Source organism: Anomalospiza imberbis, chromosome 20 (assembly GCF_031753505.1).
Source record: "Anomalospiza imberbis isolate Cuckoo-Finch-1a 21T00152 chromosome 20, ASM3175350v1, whole genome shotgun sequence".
Lineage (NCBI taxonomy): Eukaryota > Metazoa > Chordata > Aves > Passeriformes > Viduidae > Anomalospiza > Anomalospiza imberbis.
This window is the reverse complement of record NC_089700.1, coordinates 7,444,701-7,462,398: the sequence shown is the minus strand read 5'-3', so window position 1 is coordinate 7,462,398 and position 17,698 is coordinate 7,444,701. Positions and strand designations below refer to the sequence as shown.

Below are 17,698 nucleotides of genomic sequence, written 5' to 3'. Positions count from 1 at the left end.
TTTTTTTTTTTTTTCCCAAAATATAAGTGGTTCTTTGCATCTGTTGATTCTAAGCTACTGCTTAGAGGGTCAGAACTGTTAGAACTGGTCACTGGGAACCTTTCCTTGCAGCACCATTGAGGCAGGTGGACTGCATGAGATGATGCCAGCTCTTTCCCTCCATGCTTATTCCAACAAGGAATGCATGTGCAGTCAGGCATGTGTGTTGTGGATCAGTCTACAGAGGAATCTCTACTGCATTGTGATGCTGATGCACACAAATAAAGTGAGGTGTTGGGCTGACAGCTGCTTTCTGTCCTGCAATGCCATTCCACAGGGCGTTGGGGTGGTGGCCACCCAACTCTCTGCCCCTTCCCAATGATCTTGTGGGCATCTCAGCTTCTCCTGCCAGGGCAAAAGCTGCCTGGCACTCAGCACTGCTGCTGCACCTCCAGTCTCTGTGGCTCACCAGGGCTTGGGGCAGCCCCAAGTGCTCGATGACACACAGTGAAGGTCCAGTGTGATAGCTCCAGCACCACGATGGGTGGAAAACACTTCCATCCATCCCTTCCCCCAACAAATGTGCCACTCAAGCACTTTTCTCAAGGTCCTGGCAAGCTGTTGAGGCCTCATCATGCTTTGGAATAGTCCATTACTAATACTGTCAATAAACTCTGCGTGCTGTAAATCAATTTGAGACACCAGTGCTCTTCTCAGAGGAGCAGGCATCTTCTGAAGAGGAAAATTCTGCAGCCTGATCTGGAATGTGATCCAGAGTGTGTCCTTGACTCAGTGCTCAGGGAGGTCCCTCAAGGTGCCACAGCGGTGCCACCTCATGTTCCTGGGCATTTGGTTTCAACACCAGCAGCTGTGGAGAGCTGTCCCAAACCCTCCTGTTGATCTGCCGCAGCGCAGGGGGGGACACCGTGCAGACAGAGCTGGGGACAGCGGGATGGGGGTGCTCGGGATGGGTGCCACTCACCCAGGGTGACACCAGCGCTGCAGAGCCGAGCCTGTGCCCCTGGCACTGACACGAGCTTGTGCCACAAACAGCCCCCAGCACCGACGCTCCTCGGGGTGGGGAGGCCACGGACTGCAGGCAGTGTGGAATGTTCTGGAGCCGGGGTTGTGTGGGTGTGAGGGGTCCCTGTGATGGGCTGGCAAGCGGGGCCGGTGAGAGGGGTCCTTGTGAGGGGCCGGTGGGAGGATCTGTGCCAGGGGTCCCTGTGAGGGATCCCTGTGAGGAGCCGGTTTAAGGGGTCCCTGTGAGGGATCCCTGTGAGGAGTGGTGTAAGGGGTCCCTGTGAGGGATCCCTGTGAGGAGTGGTGTAAGGGGTCCCTGTGAGGGATCCCTGTGAGGAGCCGGTGTAAGGGGTCCCTGTGAGGGATCCCTGTGAGGGATCCCTGTGAGGAGCGGTGTAAGCGGTCCCTGTGAGGGATCCCTGTGAGGAGCCGGTGTAAGGGGTCCCTGTGAGGGATCCCTGTGAGGGGCCGGTTTAAGGGGTCCCTGTGAGGGGTCCCTGTGAGGAGCCGGTTTAAGGGGTCCCTGTGAGGGATCCCTGTGAGGAGCGGTGTAAGCGGTCCCTGTGAGGGATCCCTGTGAGGAGCCGGTGTAAGGGGTCCCTGTGAGGGATCCCTGTGAGGGATCCCTGTGAGGAGCGGTGTAAGGGGTCCCTGTGAGGGATCCCTGTGAGGGATCCCTGTGAGGAGCGGTGTAAGCGGTCCCTGTGAGGGATCCCTGTGAGGAGCGGTGTAAGCGGTCCCTGTGAGGGATCCCTGTGAGGAGCCGGTTTAAGGGCTCCCTGTGAGAGGGGTCCGTGTGAGGGCTCGCTGTCAGGGACCGATGTGAGGCGCCAGTGTGAGGGGTCTCTGTGAGGGGCCGTCCCACCGGCTCCCCCGCACCAAACGTGTCCCTCGCTTCTCGCCGTCCGCCCTCCCGTCGCCGCTCCCCTCCTCGCCCCCGGCCGCGGCCCCGGGCCCCTCTTCCGGCTTCCGGTGCCGGCGCTATAAGAGCCGCTTCCGCCTGGGGATCGTGCTGCCGGTGCCGCCATGAACGCCCGCGGTGAGGGGGGGTCCGTCCGTGAGGGGCGGGTACGGGCGGAGGGGGTACAGCGGTACCGCAGCGATGGGGGGCGGCTACCGGGGAGGGGGGGATCTTGTCTATGGCGGGGATGAGAGCGGGGGGGGGGGGGGGGCTTATCGGTACCTTAGCAGTGGGTCAGGGGACGGTAATTCCCGGGGTAGGGAGGGGGCTACCGGCCCTTACCGGGGGTATGTAGTCCGGGGGGTGGGAGACTCATGGTTACCTCAGCAATAAGTCGGGCAGGGGGGAATTACCGGGGGGAGAGAGGCGTTACCGTGACCTGACGGGGGCTGTGGGCAGGGATAAGGCGCCCATTGTAGGGCAGGACGGGAGCTCCACCGTTACCTCGGCGGTGGATGGGAGTGGGGCTGTGTGTGTTACCGGGCTGCGGGGCCGGCGGTGGCCGTGCCCCGGCGGTGACCGTGCCCCGGTGTCCCGCAGGGCTGAGCACGGAGAAGGCCGTCGCCTTCACTCGGCGGCTGCGGGCCGAGCCGCAGTTCCTGCTGGCCCAGAACGTGGCGACATGCAACGACCCGCTGGAGGTGTGCCTGCAGCGGCAGGTGGTGCAGGACACGGTGCAGGTGTTCCAGCACGCCGTGCCCGCCGAGGGCAAGCCCGTCACCAACCAGAAGAACTCCGGTAAGAGCGGTCGGGGCCGGGGGCGGTGTCTGGGGGCTGACTCCTAACACTGACTGCGCTCCCGGGAGCGGCTGCTGCTCCAGAGCCCTTTGTCCGGGCTTCGGGGAAAAGCCGAATTCCTGCAGCATCCTCCTGAGTTCGCAAAACACGTTAGACCTGCAGCGTTTGCCTCTTTTCCCTTCTGCATGGTGTAACTGAGAGATGTGCTTGCAATAAAAGATTTCAGAACAACGTCAGAGCTTTTTGGTGTTGCAGAAGCCCAGCCAAGGGCTCGAGGCAGAACTGTGTCATGAATCTCGTGGTAAAAGAAATTGTTGTGCAGCTCCTGAGCACAGGTGTTCCAGTTTAATTCGTGTTCCTTTGATCTCTCAGGGAGATGCTGGATCTTTTCCTGCCTCAACGCAATGCGTCTTCCTTTCATGAAGAAATACAACATTGAAGAGTTTGAGTTCAGCCAGTCCTATCTCTTTTTCTGGGATAAGGTACAGTTGTGTAGGTTGTTGTAGGATTGCTTGTGCAATCAGGTGTTAGTGTTGGGACAGAACTTCTTTTAGGCTGCATTGTTTTAGCACATATGAGAAGAAACTTCAAAAGTTCCTTAAAAATGCATTTTACATGCAGGTGGTTGAGCAAATTGGGACTTTCAGCTTGAGAAGAAAGTTGTCAAGATGTTGATGTTTGGGAGTAGTAGAAGTCATTTTTTTGAAGAGTTCTGTATATTTCAGAAGTTACTTGTTGGTGGTTCAGGGGAAACATGACTGTAGCTCTGAGGTTTCAGTTGTGCTTGTGACCTAATGGGTGAGCTGTGTGCCTGCTTCTCCCCTCTAGGGGAAATTAAGCAAATCTAGTGCTAGTTTGGGTCAGGCTTCATTGCATAACTTCGACTTCCTGTTCCCTGTTCCCCTGTCCTCAAGCTCTGTGTGAAGTCACTCCTAAATATTTGGCCTAACAAAGAATTTTATAGGGTAGCCCCTGGAATGCTAGAGGAGAAAATGAGGACTTCATTGGATGAACAGAAAGTTGCTTCATCTATTCTGTACTTGCAAAGAACTGAATACTCAGCAATTAATGAATGCATAATATATCAGACTTAAAAGGGTTGGGTTTTTTTGTCTGTGTGTTTCAGGTTGAGCGTTGTTACTACTTTTTAAATGCATTTGTGGAAACAGCTCAGAAAAAGGAGCCAGTGGAAGGAAGATTGGTGCAATTCCTGCTCTCCAACCCTACGAATGATGGTGGACAGTGGGATATGCTGGTCAACATTATTGGTGAGAGACCTGGTCACAAGGAGCCCTTCCTGAAACTGCAGCCTGCTTTGAGAAATGGGGAATGGAATAGAATAAAAAATTGAGCTTGAGACCTGGGAATTGGCTAAGGCACATGATGCCATTAACCACTGTATTTTTTTTAAATTAATGACTTTTTTGCGGCCAAATTATAAATATTGGGCTTAAATCTTGTCTGGCATCACTTTTGCATAGTCCTGTTGATGATAAAAGCTCAGCAAATAATTAGATAGCCCTGACTTTCAGTTTAATAAAAGGGTTCAATACCCTTTTCCTCCAGTCATCAACTCATCCTCATTTATTTATAGCCATGTACAGTCTTTAGGGCACGTGGTAAGGGAAAAGCTACTGCTGGATCCAGGGCTGTTTACAAAGCAAAACTACTTGGAATTGCAGCCTGAAGTTGGTATAAAGATCAGTGAGAAGGAATTGATGTGGAATGTGGCACTGCTGGTCTTACAAAGCTCCAGCAGGAGCTGGAGATACATAATTACACCAGCACTTGCTCTCATTTGTGTTGTGAAACAATGTGACACCTTTGTAAATCAACAGGGTGATTATACAAATTTAGAATCACAAAAGAAATTTGTTTCTTTGAAGCCTCGAGGTTACTTTTTTCCTCATCCCATTACTATAAATACTTAATCAGGGCAGAGATTTTGGCTGCTGCTGTTACATCCAGAGCCTTGCATGGTGAGATTTGTGAGTGGTACTCTAATGTAGGAAGCCATTGAGCTGCTGCTGGTGTTTTATAAATGTTGAGGAGGAAAGGAGACTGGGAAGTCAGTTTTAACCTTAGATAATTTACATGGAGTGATTCACAGGAGGCCCAGTTCTTTAGAAGGTATTTCAGGAGATTAATTTTAAAGTAATCAAGGTTTTGTTTTTTTTTTTTTTTTCCTGGTGAACAGGACTTCCTAAAGCACTAATTAATTCGGAACTTTTAAGTGTTGAGTTAAATAATACTGAATAGTTCAGGGATTTCACGTTCTGGGATCCCTGTGGAATGCAGACCAGAGGTCAAGATTCAGTCACAAATTAAAAAGTAAACTTTGGGCACTTGTAACCTTTAAATAAGAGCCTTTCTGTTATAATCTCTGCACAAACCCAAACTCTTAATCTTTCATATGGGTATGAGCAGTAGGAGCATCTATTGTGTGAAAAAGCCAATTGTTAACCTGTAGTTTTATTTCTTTTAGAGAAGTATGGTGTTGTCCCCAAGAAATACTTCCCAGAGTCTCACACCACAGAGGCTACCAGAAGGATGAATGAGATCTTGAATCATAAGGTAAAATTGATTTAGATGATAAAACTTGTGGGAGGGGATGGGAATGAACCTGCTCCAAATGTTTCTAACCACCGTATCCTTATTGACTAAAGTGTTAAGTACATCTCAGCAACTTAAATTTATTCACAAGCAGCCTAAAGTCTCAGCAAAGTCTGATGTTAATCTTGAAACGTGGAGCAGGAAGGTGAGATCATGGAAGATGTCCATTGTCAGGCTTCACTAGCTTGAAAGTACCTTTTGTGCTTTTAATAGCAGTTATTTCTAACCCTCAGATTCCCAAAGATTTCTTGACATGTGGCTGCTTAAATCTGTTTCTGCAAAACTAGCACATGATGTCTGTGTCTCTTTCCCACCCTTTCAGTATCTCATCTCCCTGTGTGCCAAGGTTTCTAGAGATGACTGCCAAATGTGGTGAAAAAGATGGAGGAAAAAAATGTATTTTAAAAACACTGCATGTTAAAAATCAGCTTTCAGTGTAGAAGTGCACAGCTTTGTCTGAAGGAAGGTGTTAACTCACTCCCTGAACTGCAGAAATGAATTAGCCTGGGAAGAGGCTGGTGTAGGTAGCTAGATGAAAAAGGCAATTCAGACATTTTTTACAGTTTGCTACATTTTTTCCAGTTCGTATGCTCCATGCTCAGGGAAAACTGCCTGCTGAAATCCACATAAAAATTGCAAAATACGTGGTGGAATGAGCTTGGGCATTTTAAATGTTGTTAATGTTCTAATCCTGAGCATGGCAAAGCAGCTGGTCCTGAGGGAGCCCCATCACTATTCTTGGCCTTATGGATGGTGACACTAATGGGAAGCTTGTGCTGCTCTGACTGCAGCTGTGCATGCAGTGGGGAAATGCCCCTTTCTTTTCATCAGCCAAGAGATCAATTATGCATTAGAATTGCAAAATAAATGGGACAGTATGAAGAAAGTGTGTTCTGTGAGTCACAGATGTGCTGGTGTGTGTGGATGTTGTGGCATCACTTACGGGACTGAGAGAAATCAAGCTTTAAGAGCTTAATGGCTGCAAGCCTCACATCAGTGGTTGGAAATGGTAATTGAATTGTGACTATTTGTTAATTTTTTTGTTGTATTTTACTTTAACAGCATTCAATTATCCTGTTATTTTTTAATGACACAATCTCTAATGAAGCTTCTGAAAGGTATTTTCATTTTGAAAACATGTTGTGAAGAGTAAAATAGGTGCTGGAAAAAAAGCAGGTAGGAAGTCCTGAAAATGATCAGGTGACACCTTTCACACCCTTTACAACAAAGTGACTTTCTCTTTAAACAGATGAGAGAATACTGTTTGAGGCTAAGAAATATGGTGGAAAGTGGAGGAAGCAAAGGAGAACTTTGTGCTGCCATGGACATGATGATAGAAGAGGTAAATAAACTGGTGTGACATGAATCTTGGAACACAGGGCTGGAATGGATGAAATTCCTTACTTTTGTTGTGTAGCTGTTGGATCAGCCAAAACAAGTGCCTCTTGTTGCTTAACAAAGTGTTCTTGGAGCTGTTCAAGTGAATTTGTTTTACAGTGGCTTATTGCTTACTTCATCCTGAGTTTTTCTAATCCTTCCAGACAAATATTTTGAATCCATAGGTTTCAGAATGATGATGTTTTACAGATATTTGCCCCTTGCTGTAGGAAAAGCAGAATTTTGTCCCTTGAGAGATTAAGAGTGGCCTCTTAGAAATAACAAGAAAGGTTGAAATTTGCATTCTGATGGCTTTGAATGCAAATCTTGTAGCACAAGTGTTGTGCAAGGATTGCCCACAAGAGAGCAGAAAAGAACTACAAAAGGGAGGTGTCTGCACAAGGCTGAGCCCAGCTGAGGGCTGATCCTGGGGGGCAGCAGTGGAATGAGCTGCAGCATGGTTTTGGCTGTGAATTGGCTCCATCACTGTCAGTGTGTCTGCAGTGCCTGAACCTCATCCTGCTCACACAAACCCACATCATTTTTCTCATCCTGTGCTCCTCATACTTGATTATTAAACTGCCAAAAATAACTTAAACTTGGGGCTGTTTTAGTGTGGCCAAGTCCATGCACTTTTAAAAAAAGTACGTATTTAATTTATTTCTCAAACATACAATGCCAAGTGACACGGTGGTTAAATGTATGACTTGAGATGAGTCAAGAAATCAAATGTTTTGTTGTTGTGTTAGCTTTTTCTGCAGTCCACTGAACATCACTGTTAGGCAGAACCTACCTAACTCCATCTCTGTAGAGTTTTAGTTCCATATTAATGTGTTGTTTTGGGTTTCGGAAATTAATCTTTGCACTTCATATAAAATTCTGTAGCTTCTTTTTATCTAATTTAAAGGTTAGGGTAGAAGAAGAAAACTGATTTGTGTTCCTTGGGTTTCATCAAAACTGTTGTGAAATTCATGCCTTAAGAATGCTGTGCTTTGAGCCTACCCCAGAATGTTGCCAATCTGCACTTAGTTCAAAGGTGAATTAATGTAATTTACGTGCACTGTGTGTCCAAAAGCCCTTGAGGGATTCTGCAGCAAACATCAAAAGCTTCCTAGAGATGGTCATTCTTAGGGCAGGGACACACAGTTCACTGCTAAATGTTTCTTCATTAATTTAGAGCTTCTTGCCCTCTGACAAGAGATCCTGGAACTGACATGAGAGGTTCTTAACTGATTGCAGTTTGTCTGTTCTGTAAATGGTTGTGCTTAATTCTCTGAGGTAAACACAGCATTTTCTCCTGCAGTAGTAAAGGTGACTTGCACGTGTTTAGATGTGTATGAGTGGTATTGCCTCTGTATTTTTGTGGCAAACCAGAGCTTGTTTTTTTTCTGGGAGGTTCTATTTGCATAGAAAATCTTGGTTTGCTCCTGCTGGGAGCAGCACTCAAGCTGAAATGGGGCAATTGTTGTGGAACATGGGATTAAATATTCACTCCAGAACTGTATAAACATTCTTATCAAACCAGTGCACAGCGGGTCAGAAGCTTAAATCAGTGCAGTTCATGTGATAGAATTTTTCTTCCTTTGCTCTTCTCCTTTGCAGGCTCTTCCTTATCAGGAGTGTCCTCCTTTTCCCCTCCTCATTCATTCTGGGGTTTAGCACAAGCCACTCTATCATTGCCTTATCTTGCTTCTAGTTGTCACTAGGGCAATGTAAGTCACCTTTTAGTTTAAATATGCTTATTTTATTTATTGGTAGAGGAAGCTTGTGAGATATGAAGACGGGGCCTATGTTGGGTGTAGTGGCAAAACAATTGAGGGAGGCCATTCCAGGCTCCAGTGCCTCTGTTAACTGGAGACTTCGTCTCCATCATTTTCCTTCCTCTGGCTGGAGCCCATTTGGTTGCTGCTCTCCTTTTAGGCAAGGAGAGCCTTTTTTTTCTCCTTCTTGCTTATTTTGTGTTCATGGCCGCATCTCTCAGCGCTTGCGGTTATCTGAGGTAATGTGGGTGTAGCCACAGCAAATGGTACCTTTTGTGCAGTCTGTGCAAAATTAAATATTTATAGTAGTTCAGGGGTTTATATTTGCTTTTTACCATATTTATTGAGAAATGTGTGAGTTCCTGCAGTAGAAGCCTTATGCCCACACCCTTGTTTCAACCTGTAATTAATCTTTTCACTTGTTTTCTTAAATTGCTCGGAGCAAGAACACCTTTATTTAACAGGAGCGTTGCACTCCTTTTGCTGCCAGCACAAAGAGCACATTAACATACAGCTAGTTCTTTTGGAACCTTAGGATCAGCTCCAGAAAGAGTTAAATCAGCTTTGGGAAAGGTATTGTGTCTACTCTGCTGTGTAAGTGTGAAGTCTGCCAGGCTGGGAAGACTGGCACAGACCACAGGAGCTGGATCCCAGTGCAGAAGGTGCAGCTGAGATTTGACTCCCTCTCCTCTTATTTAAAATAACCTGATGGTTCCTTGCAAGGAAGAGACTTGTGGTCAGGACATGGACAGAGCTGGAGATCAGTGTCAGCTGAAATAGAACAGATTCAAACCCATTTAAGTGTGATTAAATTCCCTGGCCCCAGAGTACCTGTGGCAGGTCCTGCTCTGTATCTTTAAAGACACTCATGTGGTTACACTGCCATTGTTGGCACATTTTCTGATAAGCCCCGTGAGAAAGTACAGTAGGGGTTCTGAAGTGCAGTTTTATATTCTGATTTACAGGGAGGCTGATGACTTGAAATCTGGTCAACTTTTTGTGCTAAAAATCCAAAGATAGCTGCCAGCTGCAAAGGATGTCATGGGCAGCAGGCAGGGAGATGGAATTAAATTGCATAACCTGCCAGCTCAGCCCTAAACAGATGTTGTTAAATGTATTAAAAGAGATGAGGAGATTATTCTGGGGTTTTGAAAAGAAGCAAAGGCCCATCTTTGAAATCCAAATAAACATTACAATAAAAAATGAATTAGTACAGGGGAAACACTGGGATAAAATGCCCTCATTAAAAGGTCTGGTTTATCTCTGGATGGGACATGTGATCTGCATGGGAACAGGTGATGCTGTTCTCAAGCCTTTAGAGAATCAATTTGATAAAGTTTCTCTGGCAGTGTTGGAGGAGCTTCAGAATTACTTACAAAATGTTGTAACAAGGCTGGGAAGTGTCCTGTATTTTCCTTTGGGCTGCTGCATTCCTAGGATAATCTGTAAGCTTCTGTTTTGCCTGGTGGTTTGCCTGAGAACATGGAGTGTGAGAGTGGAGAAAGAAGCTCTGTTGATTTTCCTGAGGCCTTTCAGATTGGTTTTGAACTTCTGAAACACCAAGATTTCAGGAGCTGAATGCAGATAATTGATGTGTGTGTTTATTCATGTGTTCAAAAATGACCGTTAAGATCCCATTTCTCCAGCTGGTTCTCACGTGGAGCAATCCATGCTCCAGTGGCATTGCTGTGGTAGGAGAGGCACAGCTGCATGTTCCAGCAGGCTCACAGCTGTTTGCTTCTCTGGGCAGGTATTCAGAATAGTGAGCACTTGCCTGGGCAGCCCTCCAGAGACTTTCTGCTGGGAGTTCCGGGATAAGGAGAAGAACTACCACAAATACGGCCCCATGACCCCGGTGCAGTTCTACAACGAGCATGTGAAGCCTTACTTCAACATGGAGGACAAGGTTGGGGATGCTGAAAACTTTCCAAGGCCACCTTTTTTGCTGCTAAGCCATTTCTTTTCCACTGTTGCCAGTGTGTATCTCCCCTGTAGCTGCAGCACCTGGGATGGGCACAGCTTGCCCAAGTCAGTGTGTTTATTCTCCCTGTTGTGCTGTTTGTGCTCTACCCTTCGATTATCTGGGATCTCGTGTTGCAGTCCACGATGGTTTTGTAATGATAAAATATGCAGTGACCTAATCAGTTGTAATAGGTCATAAGGCAGACATTAGAGAAGGAATAACACACAGAGCTGCTCTGCCACAGTTACGAGGTGAACTTGTAAAAATAAAGCAAAAAAAAAAAACCAACCCAACAAACACAACCTTAAGTAACCTCTTATTTCAGCCAAGTGACTTGTTTGCTAATGGGGCAGACAGATGGCTGGGTGGCTGGGACAAAAGCCATTCCCTGAAATCCTTCCAGGTTCAATCTTTAAAGATTTCAGTTACGTTGCACCTTATTTTATGACATCTTGGTTTTTTGGCAGATTTGTCTAGTGAATGACCCTCGACCCCAGAATCCCTACAACAGGCTCTACACAGTGGAGTACCTGGGCAACATGGCTGGAGGAAGGAAAACTCTCTACAACAACCAGCCTGTGGAGGTGCTGAAGAAATTGGCTGCAGCCTCTATTAAGGATGGCGAGGTGGGTTTGGTTTCTCTTTGTGGATGGCACAGTGCAGCCCATGCCATGTAAAACTCCTGGGATTTGGCCCAGCCATGACCCTTCCTTCTCTTTGCAGGCTGTGTGGTTTGGCTGTGATGTGGCAAAGCACTTCTATGGCAAGCTGGGAATCAATGACCTGAATATGTGAGTAGAGAATCAAACCAGACTGTCATTTGGGATACTCATTGAGGACATGAACAGTCCTTTAGCTGCTCAAAGAACTGATTTGTACATACTTTGGATTATATACCCCAAAAGAGTAAATTTAAGTAATTCAGCAGCAGCAGAATTTTTTTTACTTGTTAGTTTAATCTGAATCCTTTAAAGATGCTCTGTGAGTAGTTGTTAAATATTCTTACTTATTTAAATGTCTAATATATGGTAAGAGAGACTCCTAAAGGGATCAGGTTTTGCACTTATTCTGACATTAAAATTGGTTGAACTCGTATGCCTGTGCAGTGGCTCCTGGCACAGGGCAGTCTCCTGATTCCCTGACTTTGTCAGAACTCCCCCTGCATCCTTTCTCATGTGGCTTATTTGTCTTTCTGCTAGATTTAATCATGAGCTGGTGTTTGGTGTCTCCATCAAGAACATGAACAAAGCAGAACGACTGATCTTTGGAGAATCCCTGATGACCCATGCCATGGTCCTGACAGCTGTCACTGAGAAGGTAGAGTCTCCCTCCTGGAGTTCTGGTGCTGGCAGGGATGTGCTGGAATATCCTGGGAGCTTCTTTGTGTCCTGGGCTCACTCAGAGTGTGCCACAGCCCCCTAGTGCACAAGGTCTGGTTGTTTATTCCCTTTGTGTTGTTTGTGTCTGAGTGTTCAGAACTATAAATATTTAACAAGGAGGGAAGCATTTTAGACATGTCAAAGGACTTTTCCTATTACCCACAAACTTTGATTGGACAACCACTGCATGGTTAGTCCAGTCTGGCTTAGAGCCTGAAGCTCCTGTTAAAGTGCTGGCAGGAGGCCTTTTGCAGCAGGTTTAATCTCCTGCAGCTCCCTGGCATGTGATCTCTGACCTCTAATTAGGGAGAGGAAATGGTGTCCAGCATAGCTCTGTGGCAAACAGCAGGCTGAGATGAGTCCACAGCTAGATCTGCTCCTGGCACCATAACAAAGCACATAATGAAGTAAAAAGAAGCATGCAAAAACTTACAACTCGGGGCTATCTGCAAAGTTGATGTTTCCATTTATTTCCAGAAGCTGTCATTATTAAACTTTCTTTGAAGTGATCTCTTCCTGTCCAGCTTGACCTTGGCTTGAGAAATAACAGCTTGCACAGCACTGAACAAGTTTGCCTGAGCTGTGGAGTTTTGAGACTTGAGATGGAACTGCTGAGTCAGAAGAATGTTCCAAATTACTTTTTACAACTCAATATATTTTTTTCCCGTTTTCTGCATTCTGTGCTCTTAACACTTCCATTGTGTATCAGATTGCATGAACACTTCTGTAAATATCTAACTGAAAAACAAGGAAAACTTTGTACTTGGTACTTAAATCTTAATCTGAAGGGGCTTTGAGAAGCTGAGTTGTAAAATGTAATATTTTGGATTTACTTACTTTTTTATCAAAAGGCTTTGAAAATTAAAAAAAAAAATTACAATTTTCCAACATCAAAACTTGATGTGGATTAAATGCACCTTTTGGTTAAAAAGTTACTGTACATGAATGTGCTCTTCCCAGTTTCTCTCTGAGAGCATCCAGAGTTGACATCCTTGATCTGGGAGCTCTTGAGTGTCCCATCTTAAGGACAGTTCTCTCTTTTCAAGGGAGAATAGAAGCATTACAACAATATTCCATTCAATATTAAAAATGGATTTATGGAGCGTTTTTGAGGTTAGTTTTTTTGTAATAAAATATTGTAATTGCACAGCACCAGACTTGGAGCTGTGTCCTTCAGCTGGATTCTTCAAGGGTTTGCACTTGCTCTTACCAATGCTGTTCTGAATTCTGACAGTTCCTTGTTCTTTTCCTCTGATTCCCGGCTCAGGCAAGCTGTGCAGCCTGTGTTTAATTTCCCCCATGCCCTGATGTGGGACAGGGACAGCAGCTTAAATTCTGTGAGTCAGTTCAGTCCAAACTAGAATTTAGTTGAATTTCAGCTTCCTGATGAAATAAGTATTGATTGCAGACTCTCTGCTTCACCACATTTTATCCAAGTAGGTAGATGAGTATTTTATAAAATGGCATTTCTCCAGCCATTAGCAAGAAACCATTGGGACTCTCAGGAGTGGAGCTCTGTGTTTCCCTGGTGCTGGATTTGGATGTGGAAGGGGTTGCCTGCTCAGGTGTGGCCTCTCCTTCACCACTGAATGTCATGGGCTTGTTTTGGCACAGGATGGACAAGAAGATGCATTTGAAAAATGGAGAGTGGAAAACTCCTGGGGCGAAGACCGTGGCAATAAAGGTAATTTCTAGTCATGAGAGCAGAAAGCTGAATGTTTGGAAATAAGGACGTGGCAAGGACAATCAGGCAGCTTTTCCTATGTGGAGTGGAGGAGATCTCCATGATTTTTATTATCTCCTGAGTGAGACAGGCCAGATGTGGGCTCAGCCATGGCACAGCCTCAGTGGCAAGTGTGCCAGGCCAGACTCTGTGTCCCCAGGAAAAAGTCACTGCTGGCCACATTTTTCTGCTGCACATTAATCCCAAATGTTGTGCTTGTAAGAGTTGGCGTGGCAGAACTTTCCCAGGATGTCTTGGTTTTCTCCAGGGAATAGACTATTTTTGAAGAACTCTGTTTTAGGAAGTGGTCTTATTTATAAGCTTTTCAATAACATGAACAACTCAGAGGAAAACATAGAATATTCTTGGAAGTGTCTTAATTTATGCTGTGGCCTCTTGGTCTTGAAGTAGTTTCCGTTCTGAGTTAACTGTATCCATTCACAGCAAAATATTCCAATAAAAATCTTCAGACTTCACAAAACAATGAAACTGTTGACATTCAGCCTTCAAGGCTCAGCAACATGACAGTAGTGAAATGTTCTTTGGAATGTTGGATTAAGTAAAGAAGCCAAATCAGTGCTGAGGTAACATCAATGTCACGGGGCAGCAACTGAACCCTGACATTGCTACAAGTGGTGCCTGCTGGGCTGGGACTGAGCTGTGGCACTTGTGTGCTGCAGCATCCACACTCACCTCTCAAGAATGAGGTCTAGAGCTGTGTAAGAGGAGCTGGTTGTTCCTTTGAAATAAAATGGGAGCCCAGAGTGACTTGAATAAACCCTGCCCTATCTTGTCCCCGTGGCATCTGTGTGGACTTCACAGGGTGAGTCACTGTCCCTTATCTGCCTTGTGCCAGGGGACACCACAGGCTCTGGAAGGTCTTGCTCTCTGACTATGCTTTGTTTTGCTCAGGGAGTTCCCTGGAAAAAATGCCTTGACAGAAAATCCCATCAGAATTAGGAAGCTTGCCTCTATTTCAGACTGCTTTTCTTGTGAGTGATTTTCTTGGGTATGACCAAATGAGCTGCTCTGGAGCAAAAGGCAATTGGACACATCCTCCGGGGCTCCTTCTCAAACACTGGGAGAGGTAACTGAGTCACAGAATCATTTTGGTTGGAAAAACCCTTTTAAGGTCCAAAAGAGTCCAACTGTTCACCCAGCACTGCCAAGTCCCCACTGAACCATGGTCCCCAAATGTCACATCTACACATCACTTAAATCCCTTCAGGGACTGTGACTCAACTTTATGAGGTTTCTTCTCCTTCCTGCCCTGATTTTCCATTTTTCAGTGTCCAGTAGTAGCTGTGTAGGAGGGTGAGGACTCAGAGTTTGCCTGAGCTGTCTTGCAGTGCCACTGAGTCTCACTGTGATAAGAGTTAAGATTTTAATCTTATCTGCCTTGTTAAGGAATTGGGAAGCCGTGCTTGGGGAAGTCCAGCAAACCAGAGTCCACATCAGTGAAGAGTCAGCCAAGAATGTTGCTAAACTTGGCACATCCCAGCTGGGTGTGGGGATAGGAGTAAACCCCAACTCCCAGGGTTTCTTGGACAGGCTGATTGAGGGTCCAGCCTGCAACAAAACACCAGGGACTGCACTTGAGCCATTAAGCAATGAGCAAAGAAATTACTTTTTTGTGAGGAAAGAGCAGTCTTTTTTCATGTGGGGTTCCCTGTTCTTCCAAGTACAGTCCAGGGTGCCAGATGCCACCTGACAGGAATGGTGCAAGACTGGAAAGATTGGGACTCCTGGTTTGGGAATTATGGGATGGAGTCAGTTATATGTTCACACTCCAGAGTGGGCAGAACTGAAACCTTGTGGTACTGCTTGTCCTGGAGAAAGGGAACCCCTGTGAACCAGCCCAGCTTTGCCTCTCCTAAATATTTAGTAATTGCAATTATATATCTTGTGTAAGTGTTTCTGGAATCCTGTGTGTTTTTCCTCAAGGAATGAACACAGCTGCTGACAAACACTGCTTGTTTTCTGTGGTAAAAAAGTCGCTTCCCAATCAAATATTTCCTTTCTGGTTTATTGGCTGTTTTTCAGCCACACTGGCAAGTGTAATTACTCTGAGCAGTCTTTTGTTCTGGGGACACACAGGACGTTATTACCTAACTTTGAACCCAGCTTATCCCATCGGATGTCTCTTCTAAAAGCAAGGAAGAGGGGAATACTAAATCACACTGTGGAGAGGGGTCCATCTGCTTGTTTTGGCATGAAAGGAGTTTTTTTAGGATGCATCTCCAGCTTGAAGTCAGCAGCCTTTGGGCTTTTCATGTCTTGTATTGGCTGTTGCTCTCCTGCAGGAAGGCATTTCAAGGATTTAACTGTAGGCACCCTGTGTCTGTCTGTGCATCTCATCCCAAAAGTGTCCTGGGACAGGGGCACTGTTCATTTGCTCTCCCCAGGCAGGAGTTACCGCACAAGCACAATGTGGCTTCTCCAAGGCCCTCTGGGGACTTTCAGGGGCTTCCCAGGTGTGTGTAGGATGTGTGTGTGGGTCTGCACTGCCCAGGCCTCCCCAAACCTGAGGTATTTGCATGTTCTGGAGTCGTGCTCGGCGCTTCCTCCCCGCTCAGACGCTGCGATCCCAATCAGCTCCGAGGGACAGGATGTCAGAGGCAGAGTTCATGAATCCTCTCAAGTGCAATTACTTACTGGCTCTTGGGAGGGAGAGGTTTTTGTGTGTCCCAAGAACTCATATCCTGAAGAGAGGATAATCAAGGCAGCTCCCTTTGGCAGTGTTTCCAAAATGGCTTCTAGCCTGGGTTACAGTTGATAGGGGTTTTAATTTATGGGATTATCTGATCTCTTGCTTTAGAAACAAGATGGTGGAGATATATGCATTTATTGTCCATATTCTTTGGACATTTTCTTGTTTCATTTGATTGTGTGATGATACAATATAAGGACACAAGGAACTTTATTACATAAAGCCTTCTCATCTTTCTCCTAAATGCTTCCTTTCTCACAGCCAGTCTTATTCCCATTTCACCTGGAATAGCTTCTTTCCAGTGGCAGCTCTCTGCTAAAACCTCTGAGGTGACTTCCCTCACTCCCAGTTCAAGGGGTGTTTGCTGTCTCATTTTTATATTAAGGGAGATAATTAGGATTTGCTTCAGCCTAAGTGTTATTTAAATGACTTTGAGGAGAGCAGTGGCTGCCTCTTACTGCAAAAACTAAACCAAGAAAGTTTTCTTAGAACAGGTTGACAATCACCTGAAAAATTCTAAAGCCTCAAATAGATTCAAATAATTTTACATTCTGCCTTAAAGGCTTTGTAATTCCCTTGAATAGTCTCAATGCCCATTTTAGCAGAGCAGACATAAATTATGGATGTTCTGGCTCTTGTTTTTCCTGGTGGGCTTCTTGCCTGACCTTTCAGTGCACACAAAGTACATCCTGTATGTTAACTTCCTCAAGATATTTTTTTGCTGTGTTTTGAGAGATAACCAGCATGACCAGGACCTGTTTAATGCATCATCCATAGGTGAGGCTTGTCTGTGGCTGCTTTCCTGCAGTGCCTCTGTGCTGTGATGCTGTTTTCCCCCCCAGGTTACCTGATCATGACCGATGACTGGTTCTCCGAGTACGTGTACGAGGTGGTGGTGGACAAGAAGCACGTGCCCGAGGAGATCCTGGCCGTGATGCAGCAGGAGCCCATTGTTCTGCCAGCCTGGGACCCCATGGGGGCTTTGGCCAAGTGAAGCACGGAGCATTTGCCTCCCCATGGCCATCAGAAGTAGCTGCAATAGAGAATTCCAGTGGTCGGAAGCCATAGCCAAACAATAACGAGACCAAGCCCTCGGCCTGGTCCCTATTCCTGAAATGTAACTTAAGGATCCTTGGGAAATAGCGCTTCACTGATCCCAGCTCTCAGACAGGCTGCTCCAAAACTCAAAAGGGAAAAGGAAAAAAAAACCTCAGAATGAAAGCAGATGATAAGTGCTGTCAATGGCAGTTTGATTTTACCTTAAATTTTTAATGCGAATCAGCGTAGTAATGTAGTAAAATTATCTTGACTGATGTTTTCCCTAGGAAAAAATGGGCATTAAAGGCCCTTTAGAATCAATAGTTAGGTGATTGTTAGAGCAAACATATTGAGATAATTAACCAATTATGGTCTGGCTTGTCCTATAAAAGAATTCCCCAAAAATATTTTATATACTTACATTTTTAGTTTTG

The 17,698-nt window shown here is 45.7% G+C and overlaps 1 protein-coding gene across 1 annotated transcript; it reads left to right on the top strand.

Moving 5' to 3' along the window:
* Nucleotides 1-1,915: 1,915 nt before the first annotated feature.
* Nucleotides 1,916-17,669, top strand: BLMH (bleomycin hydrolase). Its single transcript, XM_068210518.1, has 12 exons — nucleotides 1,916-2,041; nucleotides 2,504-2,701; nucleotides 3,074-3,183; nucleotides 3,828-3,969; nucleotides 5,187-5,275; nucleotides 6,564-6,656; nucleotides 10,202-10,357; nucleotides 10,882-11,040; nucleotides 11,138-11,205; nucleotides 11,614-11,731; nucleotides 13,408-13,477; nucleotides 17,069-17,669. Exons 1-12 carry the CDS (start codon nucleotides 2,029-2,031, stop codon nucleotides 17,218-17,220), a joined length of 1,368 nt encoding a protein of 455 aa, XP_068066619.1. The 5' UTR covers nucleotides 1,916-2,028; the 3' UTR covers nucleotides 17,221-17,669.
* Nucleotides 17,670-17,698: the final 29 nt, after the last annotated feature.